This window comes from Stegostoma tigrinum, chromosome 17, assembly GCF_030684315.1.
Source record: "Stegostoma tigrinum isolate sSteTig4 chromosome 17, sSteTig4.hap1, whole genome shotgun sequence".
Classification (NCBI taxonomy): domain Eukaryota; kingdom Metazoa; phylum Chordata; class Chondrichthyes; order Orectolobiformes; family Stegostomatidae; genus Stegostoma; species Stegostoma tigrinum.
In genome coordinates, this window is record NC_081370.1 from 53,490,524 (window position 1) to 53,507,800 (window position 17,277).

At 42.6% G+C, this 17,277-nt stretch overlaps 2 protein-coding genes across 7 annotated transcripts in view; one reads left to right on the forward strand and one right to left on the reverse strand.

The window, feature by feature from the left end:
* The window catches only part of kif18a (kinesin family member 18A), a 102,307-nt gene extending 89,449 nt beyond the window's left edge, over positions 1-12,858 (reverse strand). For 5 of the 6 annotated variants that reach the window (XM_059652156.1, XM_059652155.1, XM_059652157.1 and 2 more), the window contains exons 1-3: positions 12,306-12,786; positions 6,775-7,147; positions 6,087-6,244 (exon numbers count right to left, since the gene is read on the reverse strand). In XM_059652156.1, the coding sequence (XP_059508139.1) occupies positions 6,087-6,244; positions 6,775-7,096 (480 nt within the window). In that variant the 5' untranslated portion in view covers positions 7,097-7,147; positions 12,306-12,786. Of the gene's footprint in view, positions 1-6,086; positions 6,245-6,774; positions 7,148-12,305 lie in introns of all 6 variants that reach the window. The other variant, XM_059652154.1, reaches the window with a different exon arrangement.
* A 180-nt stretch (positions 12,859-13,038) lies between these two features.
* The window catches only part of mettl15 (methyltransferase 15, mitochondrial 12S rRNA N4-cytidine), a 118,182-nt gene continuing 113,943 nt past the window's right edge, over positions 13,039-17,277 (forward strand). Inside the window, exon 1 of the mRNA XM_048545702.2 lies at positions 13,039-13,936. Within this exon, the coding sequence (XP_048401659.1) occupies positions 13,637-13,936 (300 nt within the window). The 5' untranslated portion in view covers positions 13,039-13,636. The remainder of the gene's footprint in view (positions 13,937-17,277) is intronic.

A 17,277-nucleotide genomic window follows, 5' to 3' on the forward strand; every position in this document is an offset into this window, starting at 1 on the left:
ATTTGCGATGGCATGATGTCAGGCTCGTTTTCTGCTGCCTTGGCCTCTGCACCCATTTCTTTGAACAGGTATCCAATTCAACCTCTAATGACCCCTTCTCTTGCCGAGAGCAAACTCCATCCTCTTGCACACCCTCGTTCAACCTCCTGCCCTTCCTTGACCACTTCATCTCAAACTGCTGCCGTGATATTAATTGCTCTCTCCAGCCCCTCCTCATTGGAATGTGCAGCCCACTGCTCCCTTCCGTCCAACACCAATCTCGCTATTAAACCCAGAGACTGGGGTAGGATGGCAGGAGTTGCGAGAGGGGTAGTGGTACTATGGCAAACTGACCTCTATATTGCCGAGGCCACACTCAACTCTGACTCCTCTTCCTACTGACCCCTTGATCATGACCCTACCTCTGATCACCAAGCCGTCATCTCCCAGGCTATAAAAAAACCTCATCACCTCAAGAGATCTCCTATCCACAGCCTCCAACCTGATAGTCCCCCGACCGGACACTGCCTGTTTCTGCCATCTCCTTTCCAAAATCCATAAACCCAACTGCCAGTGTCAACTCCTTGATGCAGAAGTGGGCAAAACAATCGAGCTCACCTTCTCCTGCCTTGACTCTGTCCTTTCCTCTTTGGTCCAGAGACTCCTACCTACTTTTGTTACACAACCCCACACTCTACACCTTTCCCAAAACTTTCAATTTCCTGGCACTCCAACACCTCATCTTCACCGTGAACATACAGTCCCTTTACACCTGTATTCTTCCATAGAGGGCCTAAAAACCCTTCGCTTCTTCATCTCCCATAGGCTCAAACAGTCCCGCTCCACTGCCATTCATTCGCTTCATAGAACAGGTCCTTACCCGCAACAATTATTCTTTTAAATTCCTCCCACTTCCCACAAACCAAAGGGGTCGCCATGGGAACCTGCATGGGCCTGAGCTATGCCTGGCTTTTTGTAGCGTTCGTGAACTGTCCTTCATCCACAACTACATCGGCACCATCCGTCACCTCTTTCTCCACTATATTGATGACCGCATCAGTGCTGCCTCGCGCTCCCACAAGGAGCTCGAGCAATTCAACTACTTCACCAACACTTTCCATCCTGTCTTCAAATTCATCTGAACCATTTCTGACACCTCCCTCCCCTTCCTGGGACTCTCCTCCATCTCTGGAAATGGGCTCACTAGTGACATCATTTCAAGCTCACTGACTCCCACAGCTACTTGGGCTACACCTCCTCTCACACACCTTCCTTTAAAAATGCTATCACACTCAACTACTCCACTCCTGCCACACGTGCTCCCAGGATGAGGTGTTTTACTCCATCTGCACACTCCCACACACTCTCCTACCTTAGGGACTAGAATTTCCCTTTCTCTGTAATTAAGAACGCCCTTAACTGCACCTCCATTCCCTGCACTTCTGTTCTCAAACACCCGCCCTCAACAAGTCTCTAAGTCTTCACGTACCACCGTACCAACCTCTGAATCCAATGCATCATCCTCTCAACGTTTCTGCCTCCTTCAATCAGACCCGACCAACAAAAAGATATTTCCTTCCCCACTCCTGTCCACTTTCCATCGGGACTATTCATTTCATGACTCCTTCATTAGCTCTACACTCCCCACCTACCCCACAACATCTGGTACCTTTCCCTGCAACTGCAAGAGATGCAACACCTACCCCTACACCTCCATCCAAAGGTCCCAAACAATCCTCCCAGATCCAGCACTTCATCCAAACTAATCTATTATGTCTGTTGTGCCCAATGTGGTCTCCTATATAAATCAGGGAGACTAAACGCGGACTCTGCGAGCCAGTCATACAGTATCTGTGCTGTGCAAACACCAACCAACCCACCCGATCTTTTGGCTATTTTAATGCCCCCTCCCACTCCTCTCGTGATATGTCCATCCTTGACAGTGGATGAGGCCACAGTGAGGCCAAATGTAAATTCAAGGAACAACTCCTGATATTTGGCTTTGGGAGCTTACGGCAAGTGGTCTCAACGTTGACTTTACAAGCTTCAAAATCTCTCCTTCCCCAGCCTTCTGCTTTGTTCAGCCACCACCCCCCTCAATTTCGTCTCCCTGACCTGACCTAACTTGTCTATTTTCCTACTCATCTATCCACTCCACCCTTCCCAATCACAATAATCTCCCACCCACACTCAGCTAGCACCATCCCACCTACCCTTCCCCAGCCCCACCCGCTCCCTCTACTGACTTCTGGGGTCCCTCCCCAGGCCTGAAGAAGGTTTCAGTCCAAAACATTGCCTTTCTTGCTTGTCAGACGTTGTCTGATGTGCAGTTTTTTCCACCTTCACATCTATTGACAGTGGCTTCCAGCATCTGCAGTCCTTACTGTCTCAAAAAAGTAACACACTGGTCATACATTAAACTAATTTTAAACAATAAAATTATGTGATATTTCCTGATCAGCATATTGCATGAGATTTCTGTGTAACACTGACGTAGGGGAAATTTATTATAGGTCAATTTCTTGTAGGTGTTTAGTTCAGTTGCAAATTTCTTCCAAATTATTAACGCTAGGCTATTAATCCAGAAACCCAGCTGATGCTCTGGGGATTCAGGTTCGAATCCCACCACGGCAGATAGTGGAATTGGAATTGGAATTCAAAACAAGAAGTCTGGAACTAAGGATCCACTGATCACCATGAAATCATTGCAGATTGTAGAAAAACCCAACTGGTTGACTAATGTCCTTCAGGGGAGGAAATCTGCCACCCTCACCTGGTCTGGCCTACATATGACTCCAGACACACAGCAATGTGGTTGACTCTCTGAAATGGCCGAGCAAGCCACTCAGTTGTACTAATCACTACAAAGGCTCAGAAATCAAACTGAATGGATCATCTGGCATCGAGCTAGGCACTGAAGAAGAAACAGTCCCGTCGACCATGCAAAGTCCTCCTCACTAACATCTAGGGGTTAGTGCCAAAATTGAGAGAGCTGTCTCCCAGACTAGTCAAGCATCAGCTTGATATAGACATACTCACAGAATCATACCTTACAGACAATGTCACAAGCACCACCATCACCATCCCTGGATATGTCCTACCTCACCGGCAGGACAGACCCAGCAGAGGGGGCGGCACAGTGGTATACAGTCCAGAGGGTGCTGCTATAGGAGTCCTAAATATTGACTCTGGACCCCATGAAGTTTCATGGCTTCAAGTTAAACATGGACAAGGAAACCTCCTGTTGAATAGCAGCCAAGAGGGCGCTCTGACAGGGAGATACAGATCAAAATATAACATCATCACGTCCATCATGCTCTGAGAGAATAATTTAATTCAAAGAATGTCAAGGATGTATCCACTTGGCCTTCTAGTTTCCAGGAAATGATGATTAGTCTCTTATAGCAGTAATATTGTGGGGAATACAGCAATGGGAAGTTTGAAATCCGTCGTGTATAGCCTGGCTTCCCAATGCGTTGTTAAGCCCCTTCAGAATCTTGTCGGCTGTTGCAAGATCACCACTTATTCTTCTAGGCTCTAAAGAATATGCCCAAATTACGCACTCTTCAATTTGGAAGAGATTTTCCATCCCAGGGACCATTCACACGAAAATAAAACTTGCCTGTACTACCTCAAATGCAAGTACATTACATGACATGATCATTTAAAGTTGCACTTTTTAGGAATGCAATTGCAAGTGGAACAAGTTGCAGTGTATCAGGTTTCCCCATTAAAACCAAAAATGTCAAACTGGATTTACATTCTCGGAGGGGAAAAAAAAACTAATATTATATCATGCAAGATGAAATACATTTGGACTTGAAATGTTAACTTCCACCACCGCCCCCCTGCCACAGATTCTTTCAGACCTGCTGAGTATCTCCAGATTTCCAACCAGCGTACTCAGTACTTTGCTTTTAACAAAGAAATATGTCACATTGCTAAATTCTTTGATTGGTAAATGAAATCTCTTTTCAAAGAAGTAGTATGCTTCCTTTCCATTAAACTCACCCTCCATGTCTTTCCAGCTTGCAGAACTTTGCATTTACCATAAATCACATTCGCTGCACATTGTTTGGTTCAGCTCCTCTGCCACTCCCTAAGCTACCCAGTCTGTGAACCCTTCATTTCATTAAATCCTCTGCTCCATTACTGTGAAGATAACAATTTGGAAACAAACGATTGAGGCAGGAAAACAGCTTCCATGAGCAGCAGGTAAGGAACAAATAGGGTGAAGCAGCAGCAGAGGCTGCAATCTGAAGGGTCAGTTGCAAGAGGAGGGGTCAGAGTTCATAATATAAAAGGATGACCACTGAGAGAAAAAGTCACAACTGATGTGAGACAGAAGCAGATCCTATAAAGAGTTACTCTAACAATTGCACATTCTGTCTCTCCCACATGAAATGCTTTCGCTTCTCTAATCACAACTTTCTTCTCTTTCAATGGTGAGCAGCAAGGATTGGCAGAAAATGATAGTGACTGGAGAAGTTACTTCAGCTGGGGCTTCAAATCCATCTGAAATTTCATTGTCCTGCACACAGGTATTTCCGCTTTTGAAAGTTTTTTTTTTGACCTTTGATAATCAGGACGCAGACAGGTAAATACTGCAGAAGGAGTTTTAAACTCCTTCTGGTTTCACAAATTATAATCATGGGGCTGAGGAGTTAGATACAGTGTGAAGATTGATACGAGTTGCTTCTCAAACATGTGGAATAGTCAACACCTTTGGGGGGGGGTCCTATGACAGTCAAAAAGGCATTAAATGATGTTTTCTGTCTTGGTGTCAGCTCTAACTGTAAACTGGGTAAGGAACTAAAGAAGAAAAAAAAAGAAATAGCTGAAGAAACTCAGCATGCCTGTCAGCAGCTATGGAGAAAAAGCAGAGTTAACATTTCGGGTCCAACGACCCTTCTTCAGACTCACTGCATTTTTCCAGTAATTTCTGATTTTGTTTCTATCATGACATTGATGGCTTTCAGCACAGTTTCGCATACTCACAGTGCCCCCATTATTGATTTAGGTTCTTCCTTGGTTTACTATCAACAATCCCATTGTCTGCCTACCTTTTGTTCCACCCCTAGTCATCCCCTCTCTGATTATTCCACTTATTCGCTCACTCTTTTTCCCCTCCCCCAACCCCATTTAAGTGTAAATATCACCTTTTCCTAGCTGTTATCAGTTCTGAAGAGGGTCATTGCACTTGAAACGTTAATGCTACTTTCTCTCTAGGATGTTGCCACACCTGCTGAGTTTCTCCAGCAGTTTTTGTTTCAGATCTCCACTTTTCGTATTTCGTTTGTTTTCTCTAAGGAGGAATTAGAAAGGTTACAGGAAAGCTTGTGATGATAATTCAAGTAATGTATAATTCTTTCAGTCTGCTGGTTAAGTTAAAGCAGAGTGCTGGGGGGAACAATGCAAGATTTTCTGTGCATTAAAGAGGTGGAGGCTTTAATCAACCAGACAACTGGATTTTTAAACGTTGATCTCAGTTTAAAGGAAGATAGGGAGCTTGAAGAGAGGCCAGTTATATCTTAAAAACAGATAAATTAGATTGGGAAAAATTAACTTCTGTGGAGTATGTGTAAATGAAGACAGTTGAAATGGAAGAAATCAATTTCTAGTTTTTATGCACCTTTGTTATCTACTGTTCAATCCAGCACCTACCAATGTGCTATTCACATTCTTGTGATTTTGAAACATAGTTCAATAAAGTTAGTGTAAGAATATTATAATCTTAGTGTAATTTAATCTATTCGAGTCAGAATGCTCACAACAGTTCAAGTGTCCCGCGTAATCTTTCCTTTCAAAGATCTCAATGTTGTCATATTATCAACTGTCATCCACAAACAAGAAACCCAAACAATAATAACAACAAAAAGAGAAGTATCTTCATCTGTTAACATTTCCATAGAGATTATGTTATTGTTAGGCAGGGGGATTTTAATACATATTTTCACTTTTAAATGTGGATCAAAACTATCCTGCTTTGTATTTGCTACAAACTTTAGCTAACTATGTTGCTAATTTTGCCATTCCTCCACCCCATGCACGTCTTGAAAATATAATTCAACACTTAAGAAAATCTTCATAAAAAAATTAAATCTCACCTCCAGATAGGAGACTGCAACGTCACAACATTTCTCATCTTTCACCTGTTCTATTCGATTGTATAATTCCTTCATAGTTCGATACATCACCCCAGGTTGTCCTGCTGAACCTAGCATTGTGTGCGTTTTTCCAGATCCTGTTGCACCATACGCGAAGACTATAATTTTAAAAAAAGTTACTGAGTATATTCAGCCGTAGATGGCAAATCTCATTAAAACTGAAGACTAAATTTTAACTCAGTTGAAATCTAGTCAATTTGTGTTGTGTTTAACTGTGCAAACTCTTTCGCCCTTCATGATTTGCACTATTGGAAGGCAACTTCTGTAATGACATTGTTCGTTGTTTCAAGGAACACGTTGAGAAGCTGAACTCTACAAAAGGAAACTACAACGCATGTATTTTTTTAAAAACATAAACTAACAGATTTCTCATGGAAACATTTTATGAAAAATACTATACCTTGTTTCATATCCTTCCCCAAGCCAAGTCCCACCTACCTCATGATTAGTGTGTTGGATTGTTATACAAGAAATTCATTTCTTGTTTACACTCTGCCCAATTTTGGCGGTTTTTGGGAGCAGATACATCATTCCCACAAATTTTTCTGCCCTTTGTTACTTAGTTCTATATACTTAGATCACAGCATCCTAGATAAATTTAAGAAATAGGAATTATTTGATACTTTACCTGTACAGTTGTATCCATTGAAAACACTCTCCAGTATTGATTTGGTCTCTTCAAATACATCCAACTGTGACGAATCACTACCAAAAACTCTGTCAAAGACAAATTGGAGGTCCTTGCTTTTCCTCTTATTTAAGTCACGGTGTCGAACTTTGCAGCCGTAAGAATAGTTAATTTCCTCCTCTTTGGGATCGAAAAGCAGCATATGCCTATCAACTACATGTACAACTTTGTGGTGGCTTTCATTCTGCTCTCTTGCATTTTCAGGCCGGACACGGATAAAAACTTTCACATGATTACACGCACCATTTTCGGTGGGATGCATAACTGCACACTCAAATGCACTTCTTTGTAAATGTAGTTCATTCACTTCTTTCTGGAAAAAAAATCAAAAGATATATCTATGATGTTTTATGACAGCATTGCCTAAAATTAAGTTCATGCGACCAGACACTGGAAAACTAACTTTAATGGCCATCCCAGTCCCTGGACTAACGTGACAAGCAAGACAAAACAGCATTGCAGGAGACTTGGGCTTTTACTTGGCTGAATAACCAATGCCTTCAAAGCCAACTGAAAATCCTTGGATGGATGGTCCCAGATAGTCTAAATAGGAGGGAGAGAAATTGCTCAAAAATCACATGAGCACAGAGGTTACTGCAAGGCTATTGGCCCCAACATTCCAGGAATTGTACTACAGACTTGTGCCCCAGAACTTGCTGAACTGCAAGTTAGCTGTTCTACTAGAGTTACAACACTAGCATCAACCTGATAATGCGATATGTCTTGTACAAAGATAGCAGAACAAATCTAACTCAGCCAAGTGCCATCCCAGCCTACTTTTGATCATCAGTAAAATTACAAAGATCACCAAGAGTGCCATAAAGCAGCACTTGCTTTGCAATAAATTGCTCATGGAGTCTCAGTTTGGATTCTGCCACAGCCAGTCAGGTCCTGATCCTCTTACATCCTTGGCCCAGACATGCCCAAATAGAGCCTTGATGTCAAGGGTCACTCTCGCCTTGTGTTAATATCTTTTGTCCGAGTGATTCCAAGCAGCCCAAGCAAAGAGTAGAAACTCTTCAGGGCCAAACAAATCACAAACAAAGGTGGTTACGGATGTTGGAGGAGGTTAGTTATCACAGCTGAACTAGGCAAGTCATATAAATGCTTTGGGTACTAGAGATCAGATGTTAGGAATCCTGCATTGGATAACTCACCTCCTGCCTCCCCATCATTTACAGGGCACAAGTGACAAGTGACGAGTATGATGGAATATTCCACACTTATCTGGATGAATGCAACTTCAACAACACTCAAGAAGATCAAGACCATCCCCCAGGTCAAAGCAGCCCACTTGGCTGTCAAACATCTACACCCTCAACCACCGAGTGTCAGTGTGTACTATCTACAAAATGAACCACAGAAATTCACCAAGATCCCTTAGACAACACTCAACCACCGAGTGTCAGTGTGTACTATCTACAAAATGAACCACAGAAATTCACCAAGATCCCTTAGACAACACTTCCGAAACCCACGACCACTACCACAGAGGACTAGTGCAGCAGATATATGAACACAACGCCACATGCAAGATCCCCTCCAAACTACTCACTACCCAGACATGGAAATATATTGCTATTTCTTCAGGTGCTGCTAGGTCAAATTCCTAGAATTCCCTCCCGAACAGCATCAAGAATCCACTTTTGCCAAATGTACTGCAGCAGTTCAATGTAACCCACCATCACTAAATGAAGGGCAACTACGATGGGCAATAAATGCTGTCCCAGGCAGTCATGCATCCATCGTATGAATTAATAAACAAAATATCATATGGAGCGTACAGAAAATGCAATCACCATTTTGAAAGTTCTGGAGATGCTACCGACAAGGACCTCAGGCAGGTCTAAAGCCTTGTCCTCCACACAGTCAACTTCCATTTAAGAAAAGCTTATACTCATAAAACACAAGTGAACTACTTTACTAGCCAGTTATTATTTCACTTCAGGAAGTCACAAACCATGATGGTCAATTGTCATGCACTAACATTGCTGCCATTAACCATTGCATACACTTTAAACTGGATACAGTAGCAGTTATTCTTCTGTCAAATAGTCTTCTATAGCTGTGAAAAATCACCTTGCAGCCTTCGTTACAGCCCAACTGCAAGGCCCAGGAAAAGAATCCACCTCAAGGCAAAAGAACGTGTTGAAACACAATATGCTATCCACAACCAATGTTCATTACCAAGCATGGTCAATTAGGAACCAAATGAATTGACAATTATTCCTAAAACTCTGAAGGCCCAGGGATACTGAACACTTCACACCACACAAAAAAAAAAGAGAAAGAAATATTGTTAGGTTCTAGGCTACCTTCTTTATTTTTTTTAGGGGAGCTGTTCTGATCCAGTCCGGTCCAGTCCATTACATTTGCCTTAAAACTAAGAAATTGTTTATTGCAGGTGCAATGTGACTGGTCAACCTTCTTGACATGAAGCAAAACATGATTTATTTAAACACAGATAATGGGAACTGCAGATGCTGGAGAATCAAGAGAGCATAGTGTGGAGCTGGATGAACACAGCAGGCCAAGCAGCATCTTAGGTGCTCTTAAGATGTTGCTTGGCCTGCTGTGTTCATCCAGCTCCACACTTTGTTATCTCTTTATTTAAACACTATTGTTAAAATACAACCAAAGAAAAGGGAAGTTAGAATCACTTAGCTCTATTGAAAAGAAACCTTAACAGAATGGTAGATATAGTAACAATTACCAATTAACTGTTCCAATATAGTAACATCCCAAAAACACACCTTTTTACAAAAAGGCAAATTCAGCAAAACAGATTTTACCTCACATGCAATCTAGCAACCTAGGAAGAGAACTTGCAGCTTTTGGTTGGAATCAAGAGAAGAAAAAATAGCTCCTACTTCTTTAAGCACTTGCTGTTGTTGGCCTGAAGCTAAACCTAAAAACTAAAGAAAAACTCTGGTCTGAGACAGCTGGTCACACCTACCCAGGATGCTTCTATTGTTCCAACTTTTAAAAAATACCCAAGGGCTCACAAGCTGTTTACTCTAGTGGTTTTGGTAGACTGCTCCGCACCTCCGCCTTACATCTGGTCTTCAAACAAGAGAGGACAAAATAGCCTCAAAGCCACAACAACTTCATAGCATACATTCCAAGAGGGCTAGAATGCAACAGCACTGGTGTATTACTGAGGCTGTACAAGCCTCTGGTCAGATCACATTTGATAAATTAAAAGCAATGTTGGGCCCCGTATGAGGAAAGATGCACTAGTGTAGGAGTAGATCCAGAGAGGATTTATAACAATGATCCCGGGGGTGATGGTCTTGTCATTGGAGAAGCAGTTGAAATCTCTGGGTCTGTACTCAATAGAGTTTAGAAGGATGAGAGTGGATCTGATTGAAATTTAATGATACTGTGATGACTGGATAGAGCGGACATGGAGATATTTCCACGAGTAGGAAAGACTGTAATAAATCTCCAAAGATTGAAAGAAAATTTTCCATTTGGCCCTATTCAATTGCAATTTTACATGAAGGCTTTGCATTACACTAATTATAGATGGGCCAGAGCCTGCTAACTTCTCCTCCTTTCCTATGCATTGAAGTCAAGCATCATGGTGCAGGATTATGAAAGACAACATAAGGAATCAGATCATAGGGCAGACCAAGTATGCATTTTCATTAAGAGACTCAGAACTAGGACCTGCCAATATTGGAAAAGGCAGCTCAAGTGTGGCTCAGGGACTCAGGGCATTGAGGAGCTCCAACAATCCAGATTATATCTTGAACAAACAGCAATTGGCACTGCTCAAAGAAATAGGAGTGCCTTAGTAAAAACGAATTGCATATTTTCATCTTCACAAACAAACCATGACAACATAGTTAAAGACTGAAGGGAAGACGACCGTCTAAAGAAATTTAATATACTGAAATTGCAGGCAGTCTAAGGAACTCTGTACATGTTGAAGTTCCCAATTTCTCTGTAAAACACAAAGGCTTGCTAGTTACCAAACACACAAGTGATTATTGATTTTTTGTCAATCGATACTTTGCAATTAAGAGGAAACTATTTCTTTTTGCAGGAAGAAAGACAAGAAAAAAAAAACTTTGCTAGAAACCATTGTATACAAAATCAATACTACAATAGAAGGTAATTTATAGGACTTGAGAGCAATTAGGGTTAAGTTGGCAGCATCACTAACTGCAAGTTCCCTTTTAAGCTATTCAACATCTTGATTTGAAAAAATATTGTCACTATCACCAGGTCAACATCCTGGAACTCCCTTTCAAATGGCATTGTCAGCATGTGGATAGCAGCAGTTTAAAAAAAGACAGTTTACTACCAGTTTATTGGATGCCAATAAAGCCTGGTCAAGGGCAACCAGAGACAGACAATAAACGCTGGTCAGCCAGCGGCACTAATGTCCTGCAAATTAATATAAAACAAATAATTTTAAGCAGCAAGACTTCATATACAAGTTCCACTCCAGGTGTAAGCAGATGAAAATAAAACAAAGTTGACACTCCAGTACAATACAGAAGCGTGCAGCAATCATTCAACTTGAAAAATTAACTGTTTCCCTCTTCACAGACATTGCCTGATCAGTTGAGCCACTCCAGTTCTTTTGTGATATTATTGTAAAGGAAGCACTACATTGTCCACTGCCCCAGAGCAGCACATGTGGAAACAGCCCCTGGCAGAGGGCTGTGCTGGAACTTACCTTGGAGCAGCTCAGTTCTAATAAGGAGCGGACTGGAGGCTTGGAGCAGAGCAGGGACAGCTGTTGGACTGGGGTTTGGCAGGGCGAGTCAGACCATATGCAAAGGCCCCATGGTGAGCTGCCGCAATGTAATATTTATGTGAAATTTTCTTACCTAACTAATGTCAATCCTTCAATGTTGTCTTATTTCTTACTTTGCCCTTTAGCTGTTTGTAAATGAATCCAATGGCAGTGTTCTGAAGGAGAGTCAGGGTAACTATGCCACCTATATATTTGGCCAATATCAATACCACAAATCAACACCACAAGAGGAAATAAAAAGCAACTATCTAATCTGGTTGCCATACTACTGCCTACACTCAAGAACGTGAAATACCGATGATAGAGAAAATTAGATTTGCAAGCAGCATCTTTCAGAAAGAGACTACCATACAACCATTCTTGGGACTCAAGAGCTGGATGCCAATAAAACCAAATCAGAAGGTAGAGGAAGGGTAATGGGAGCTGAGGGAGCATGGATGTATTTACTTGAAAGGCCACTGGTGAAACCTTCTCTCCCTCTCTTCTCAGATGCAGCCAAACTTGCTGAAGTGTCTAGGCCCGAAATGTCAGCTTTTGTGCTCCTAAGATGCCGCTTGGCCTGCTGTGTTCATTCAGCTCCACATTTTGCTATCTTGGACTCTCCAGCATCTGCAGTTCCCATTATCGCTGAATACGACATTTTGGTTATTTCAGATCGCCCATAATGTTTGGGAGCAGCGACAAATATGCTCAGACTCACCCATTTATGTTAGTTGGCTTAGGCGGCCGATTTGCAATAGAGAAATAAACAGCGACAGTGGGTTCACCTCCGGCCTGAAGGCTCTCCTTCGCAACCACTTAGAGAAGGCGTGGTGGCCCTCAGTCCAGACAATAGCGTTTACGGTGACTTTACCGTACCTTTACATGAACACACACATATTTAAACTCATATGCACAGCCGATTGGAGGGGAATGCAGACCAGATTGGATCCTCCCACACTCCCTACCAGGGAGGAGGATAGGGGAAGGTGAGGAAGCTCCCGAGGAGAATGATCAACGCGGGGCCCGTGTGTGGGTATGGTCTTCTCCTGGCCTACAGACATCCCAGTGTCCACTTTCGAAGAGAAAAACACATGGGATTGCAATCCACACAGACGAGATGCGGAGAAAGGTGCATGTGAAAGAGAGACTATTTAGACACTGACCAGGTTCTCTATCGCCCCTTCAGTCAGACGCTCCCAGGGATCCCGCCAAAACAAAATTTAAACCCCAACCGTCTGCTGTCCGCGAACACGTCCTTCCATTGGCTGAAGGCTGCGCGTGACGTTTGCGCTTGCTCCGTAACTCCATCCCACGAACGGCGCGTCAGACGATTGGAAGTCTCCTCCTCGATTATCGTCCGGGTGGAACCAACCCCGCTCTTTACAGTGGAGCGAGTGTCCCTTCAATTACTGTCCGGGTGGGGTGCCCCCTCTACTACCGTATCAGTGGAACACCCACCTCCCACCATTTACAGTCTCGCTCGGGAAACCGCCCGGTCACGGCGTTACGGCTGTCCCCTGTATTACTTTCCGGGCGAACACTCACTGGAAAACGTTAACTCTCAGCGAGAGGCGAATTTATAAGCAATCCGACCCCGCTCCACTCCTTCCAAATATTGAGTGTTAAAATTTCTACTTGCAAGCAGTTGCTACCTTTCTCGAGTAGAGAATAACAAATGCTTCTCATAACTGTATGGGCACACTGTTTTTAAAGCAAAACTCCAGGCTTCTGGATTAGGGCTGAGGGGAATTTGTTGAAATTGTGGTGATTATCAGGGTTTAAGATGTTCAAAATAAATCCGATTTCAAGGCTGTAAATGCGATGGGGGCGGTGTGGGGAAGTTATCTTGTAGAGGATTTCCTCAATGATAGCGACAAGGTTTGTGCGAATTTTAGGCGGAAAAGTTTACACCTATAAATAAAGTTTACACCCATAATAAAGTGGGCGGGGAGGAAAAAAGCATGTGCGCTGGTAAACGGCAGCCCGGCTGTAAGAACAGGCCGACTCGTCTCTGATAAGGGTAATTGTCTTCCACCCTAGACGAATATCATGCCCCCCTGGATCATGAGGAGCTACAAGCCCGTCAGTGCTGTAGCAGTCTGGCTGGGTACCCATGGGTTACCCCATGCTGTTCAGCCGGGCCCTGGCTGCTGTTGCTGGAATCTGCCGCCTACGGCCTGCAGAAGGAGCATCTCCCTCTCGGCTTCTCTTCCGGAGGGTGACCGCACAGAGGGTCCGGACTGCCTGGACCCGGCCACCAAATCGCAAGAAAGGGAGAAAAGTTCATGCTGGCACAGACCTGTGATGGTTAGGGAGGTGATTGAGTTTTTGTCACCCAAATCGGGGCAGGTGAGTCTGGACTTCGTGGTCGTCTACAGTTTATCAAGTTTTTGATCAAACCTCTTCCCCCCCCCCACACCCCCCCCCCCATTATGAACCCGTTGTATGTATTTTATTCAAAAACAGAAATGGCTGGAGAAACTTGGCAGTGTCTCTAGAGAGAAAGCGGAGTCAACGTTTCGAGTCCAGTGACCCAACCCAAGATGCTGCTTGGCCTGCTGCGTTCATCCAGCTCGACACTTTGTTATCTCGGATTCTCCAGCACCTGCAGTTCCCATTATTTCTCTCCACAGATGCTTCCAGACCTGTTGAGTTTCTGCAGCCATTTTCCTGTCAGATTTCCAGCTCTCGCAGTTTTTTTCTTTATTTTTGTATTTTATTGCCTTCAAATAACTTTGTCGTTCGGTGTTATAGAACTTGAATGTAACTGAAAAAGAGAGAAGCTTTTCGTCGCCCTCTCGTTAGGACTTAGGATTGCTGTGTTTGAAATTTGGAATTTTTGTTTTGCCCTGATTGATGAGTGTAAGTCAGAAAGATTCAGCAACATATTATTTGTTCACTGGATGTGGGCTAACTAGAAACTAGGCCAATTTCCCTGAGAAGGTGGTGAGCAGCACCGTCTGAACCGCTGTAGTTCACGCGAGTTTGATCTCGGATTTTGGTTCAGTGACAGTGATGGAACAGCGATATTGTTCCAGTTCAGGATATTGCTTGTTTTGAATGGGAACCAGTTTCAATTAAGCAATTCTCTAGTTATTAATGGACAAATATATTGAATAGCAAACAGACTGCAGGAGAAACTCAGCAGGTCTGGCAGCAGTTGTGGAGAAAAGCAGAGTCAACGTTTCCAGTCCAGTGATCCTTCTTCAGAACTGATAGCAACTTGGCGAAAAGTGATATATTTATGCTGATGATGGGGTATTGGCAAAAACGAGTGATCAGACAAATGGAGCCAGAGCCCAGAGAGCAAAATAAAAGTAAGCGGACAGAGGGATTGTTGACAGTAGGCCAAGGAAGAAGGAAGCTAAATAAGTGATAATGGGAGCTATGTGTGGTAGAAAATGGGTTGGCTGTGTTGTCTTAATAGGACCTGAAATGTGGGTGTGTGTAAAAGACATGAAAGAAGGTGTTTGTGTTCCAGTATTATTGAACTTGATTTTGGGAACTGAAGCCTATGTAAATCCCCACGTGGAAGATGAGATGTTATTCTTGCAGCTTGTGCTGAGCCTCAGTGGAACACTGCAACGTATGTGAGACAGAGTTGTTGACATGGGAACATGTTGGTGTGTTGAAGTGTCAAGCAACCATAAGCTCGCGGTCATTTTTAGGCACAGAACGTAGGTGTTCTATGAAGCTGTTATTCAGGCAATATCCTCAACCTAGGTTGAGGTTAATACTTTTAACTCTCAAATATTGACATGTAAATATTTCTAATTTGTCAGAGCCCATTTCTTACAGTGTAATAATATTCCACACAGGTGCTTTTTCAAACAATATGCTTGGAGATGAGGAAGAATGTCAAAAGGCTGCATTTTAACAGAAACCATTTGGTAGGTTTGAACATGCGCAAAGAGAGAGAGAGAGGAGGAATTAAAAAAAGCTGAATTTTCAGGTTAATAACCTCTTAATACAATTTGGAGATGTGAAGGATGGAACAATTTTTAAGCAAATCGCGTGGTTAGGAGTTGTTGGTGGGGCGGGGACCGTAAATGCATGAGGAAGAAAAACTGATGAAGTGGAGGCCGGGAGAGTTGTAACAAAAAATAGAAGTAGGCATTGAGAAGATCTGAATATTTTCAGCACAATGGAAGAGAGCAATGGAGACATGAAACATGCTCTAGTGAAAAGGACAAGTCCTGTGTGACCTGGCTGGAGAAAAGTAGGTCATCAGCAAAAGGGTGAGCTTCCTTCCTTCACTGACCAAGTTCTAATAGGGAATCACTAGCTCACACCTCCTTCAATGCCAGTGGTTTCAGGATCTGCCAGTGAAGAAAATGATTGGTCTCTGATAAAAAGGTGAGATGTACTACAATTTTACATTGAGCTTTGTTAGAACAGTGGAAGAGGCCAAGGACACACAGGTCAAATGCCAAGTGATTGAATGCTCAGCATCACACTGACTGCTTGACTGGAGATTCTCAGCATAGCTAGCAAACAATCTGTGTAGATCTCCCTAGTGCATCAGAGACCACTTTGCAAACAGTGAAGCCAGGTGAAGTGTTCAGGCCTCCAGTTGGGAAGGGAGGAAGAGTCCTGACTTTTATGCTTAGACAGGAAGGTTCTGATGCAGAGGAATTGGTTTATGTGTGGTGGTGATGGAAGAATGAACCTAGGATGCCACGGAGGCACATGTATTAAGTACTATATGGTATATGCTTGGAGATGAGGAAGAATGTCAAAAGGCTGCATTTTAACAGAAACCATTTGGTAGGTTTGATCATGCGCAAAGAGAGAGAGGAATAAAAAAAAGCTGAAAAAATCCTCAGAACATGTATTAAGTACTATATGGTATATCATCCATATTGGTCTTTCATGCTGAACATCAGAAAGGAGTCTTGCAGTGTCATTTAAAACATGCAGTAGCTTTAATGAAAGAACGTTAGATTTGGTTTGCAATATTTCAGATAGTGCAAGTATTACTTAGTGTTTCTGTTATACACTACAATTATGCATTAATGTTATTGACTATCGATGCCCATGTCTGTTTTTATCATGATTGAATATTTTATCATACCACTAGAAATTTAAACTGGTTGCAATAATTGTACCTTCTTGAAGTGCTATCATGTTATCAGTAGTGGCAGATTATTGTTTCAATCTAGCATGTTGGGATAGTTGCCTGTGTAAGATATGCAAATACTCAGTTCCAATATACAAGAAGAGAATTTCATTTGAAATGGAGCAGAATTACACTTGCTGGTCGTTGTTAAATCAATCCCTCCCTGCCATCTTCGTGTAAGTATACAAGAAAACAATTTGTAATTATTTTGTGATTATTCCCTATCTTCTTACAAATTTTTACTCCAGTTGTTCATTGTAGTTTGTTTTTACTGTTGTCAGGGATGAACAGAAACAAGTTTGAAATGCTTGCATTCCTTACCAGGTAGACAAACAAGAGGTTCAAAAAGATATTGGTTTGCAAAGCAAAACAGCTAGTGAAATTAGAATGTTTTTTGTTTGGGAAAAGCAGAAGCCTATGTGATCCAAGGGATTGTAGAAAGCAGGATGCAAAATTGACTGTGGCAGGAAGCAAGTGATCATTGTTAACAGGTGCTGCTTATGTTTGGTAAGTTGTTTCCATTGGGGTTCAGAACTCGGTACTAAGTCACAAAAAGTGGGGGATCATATAT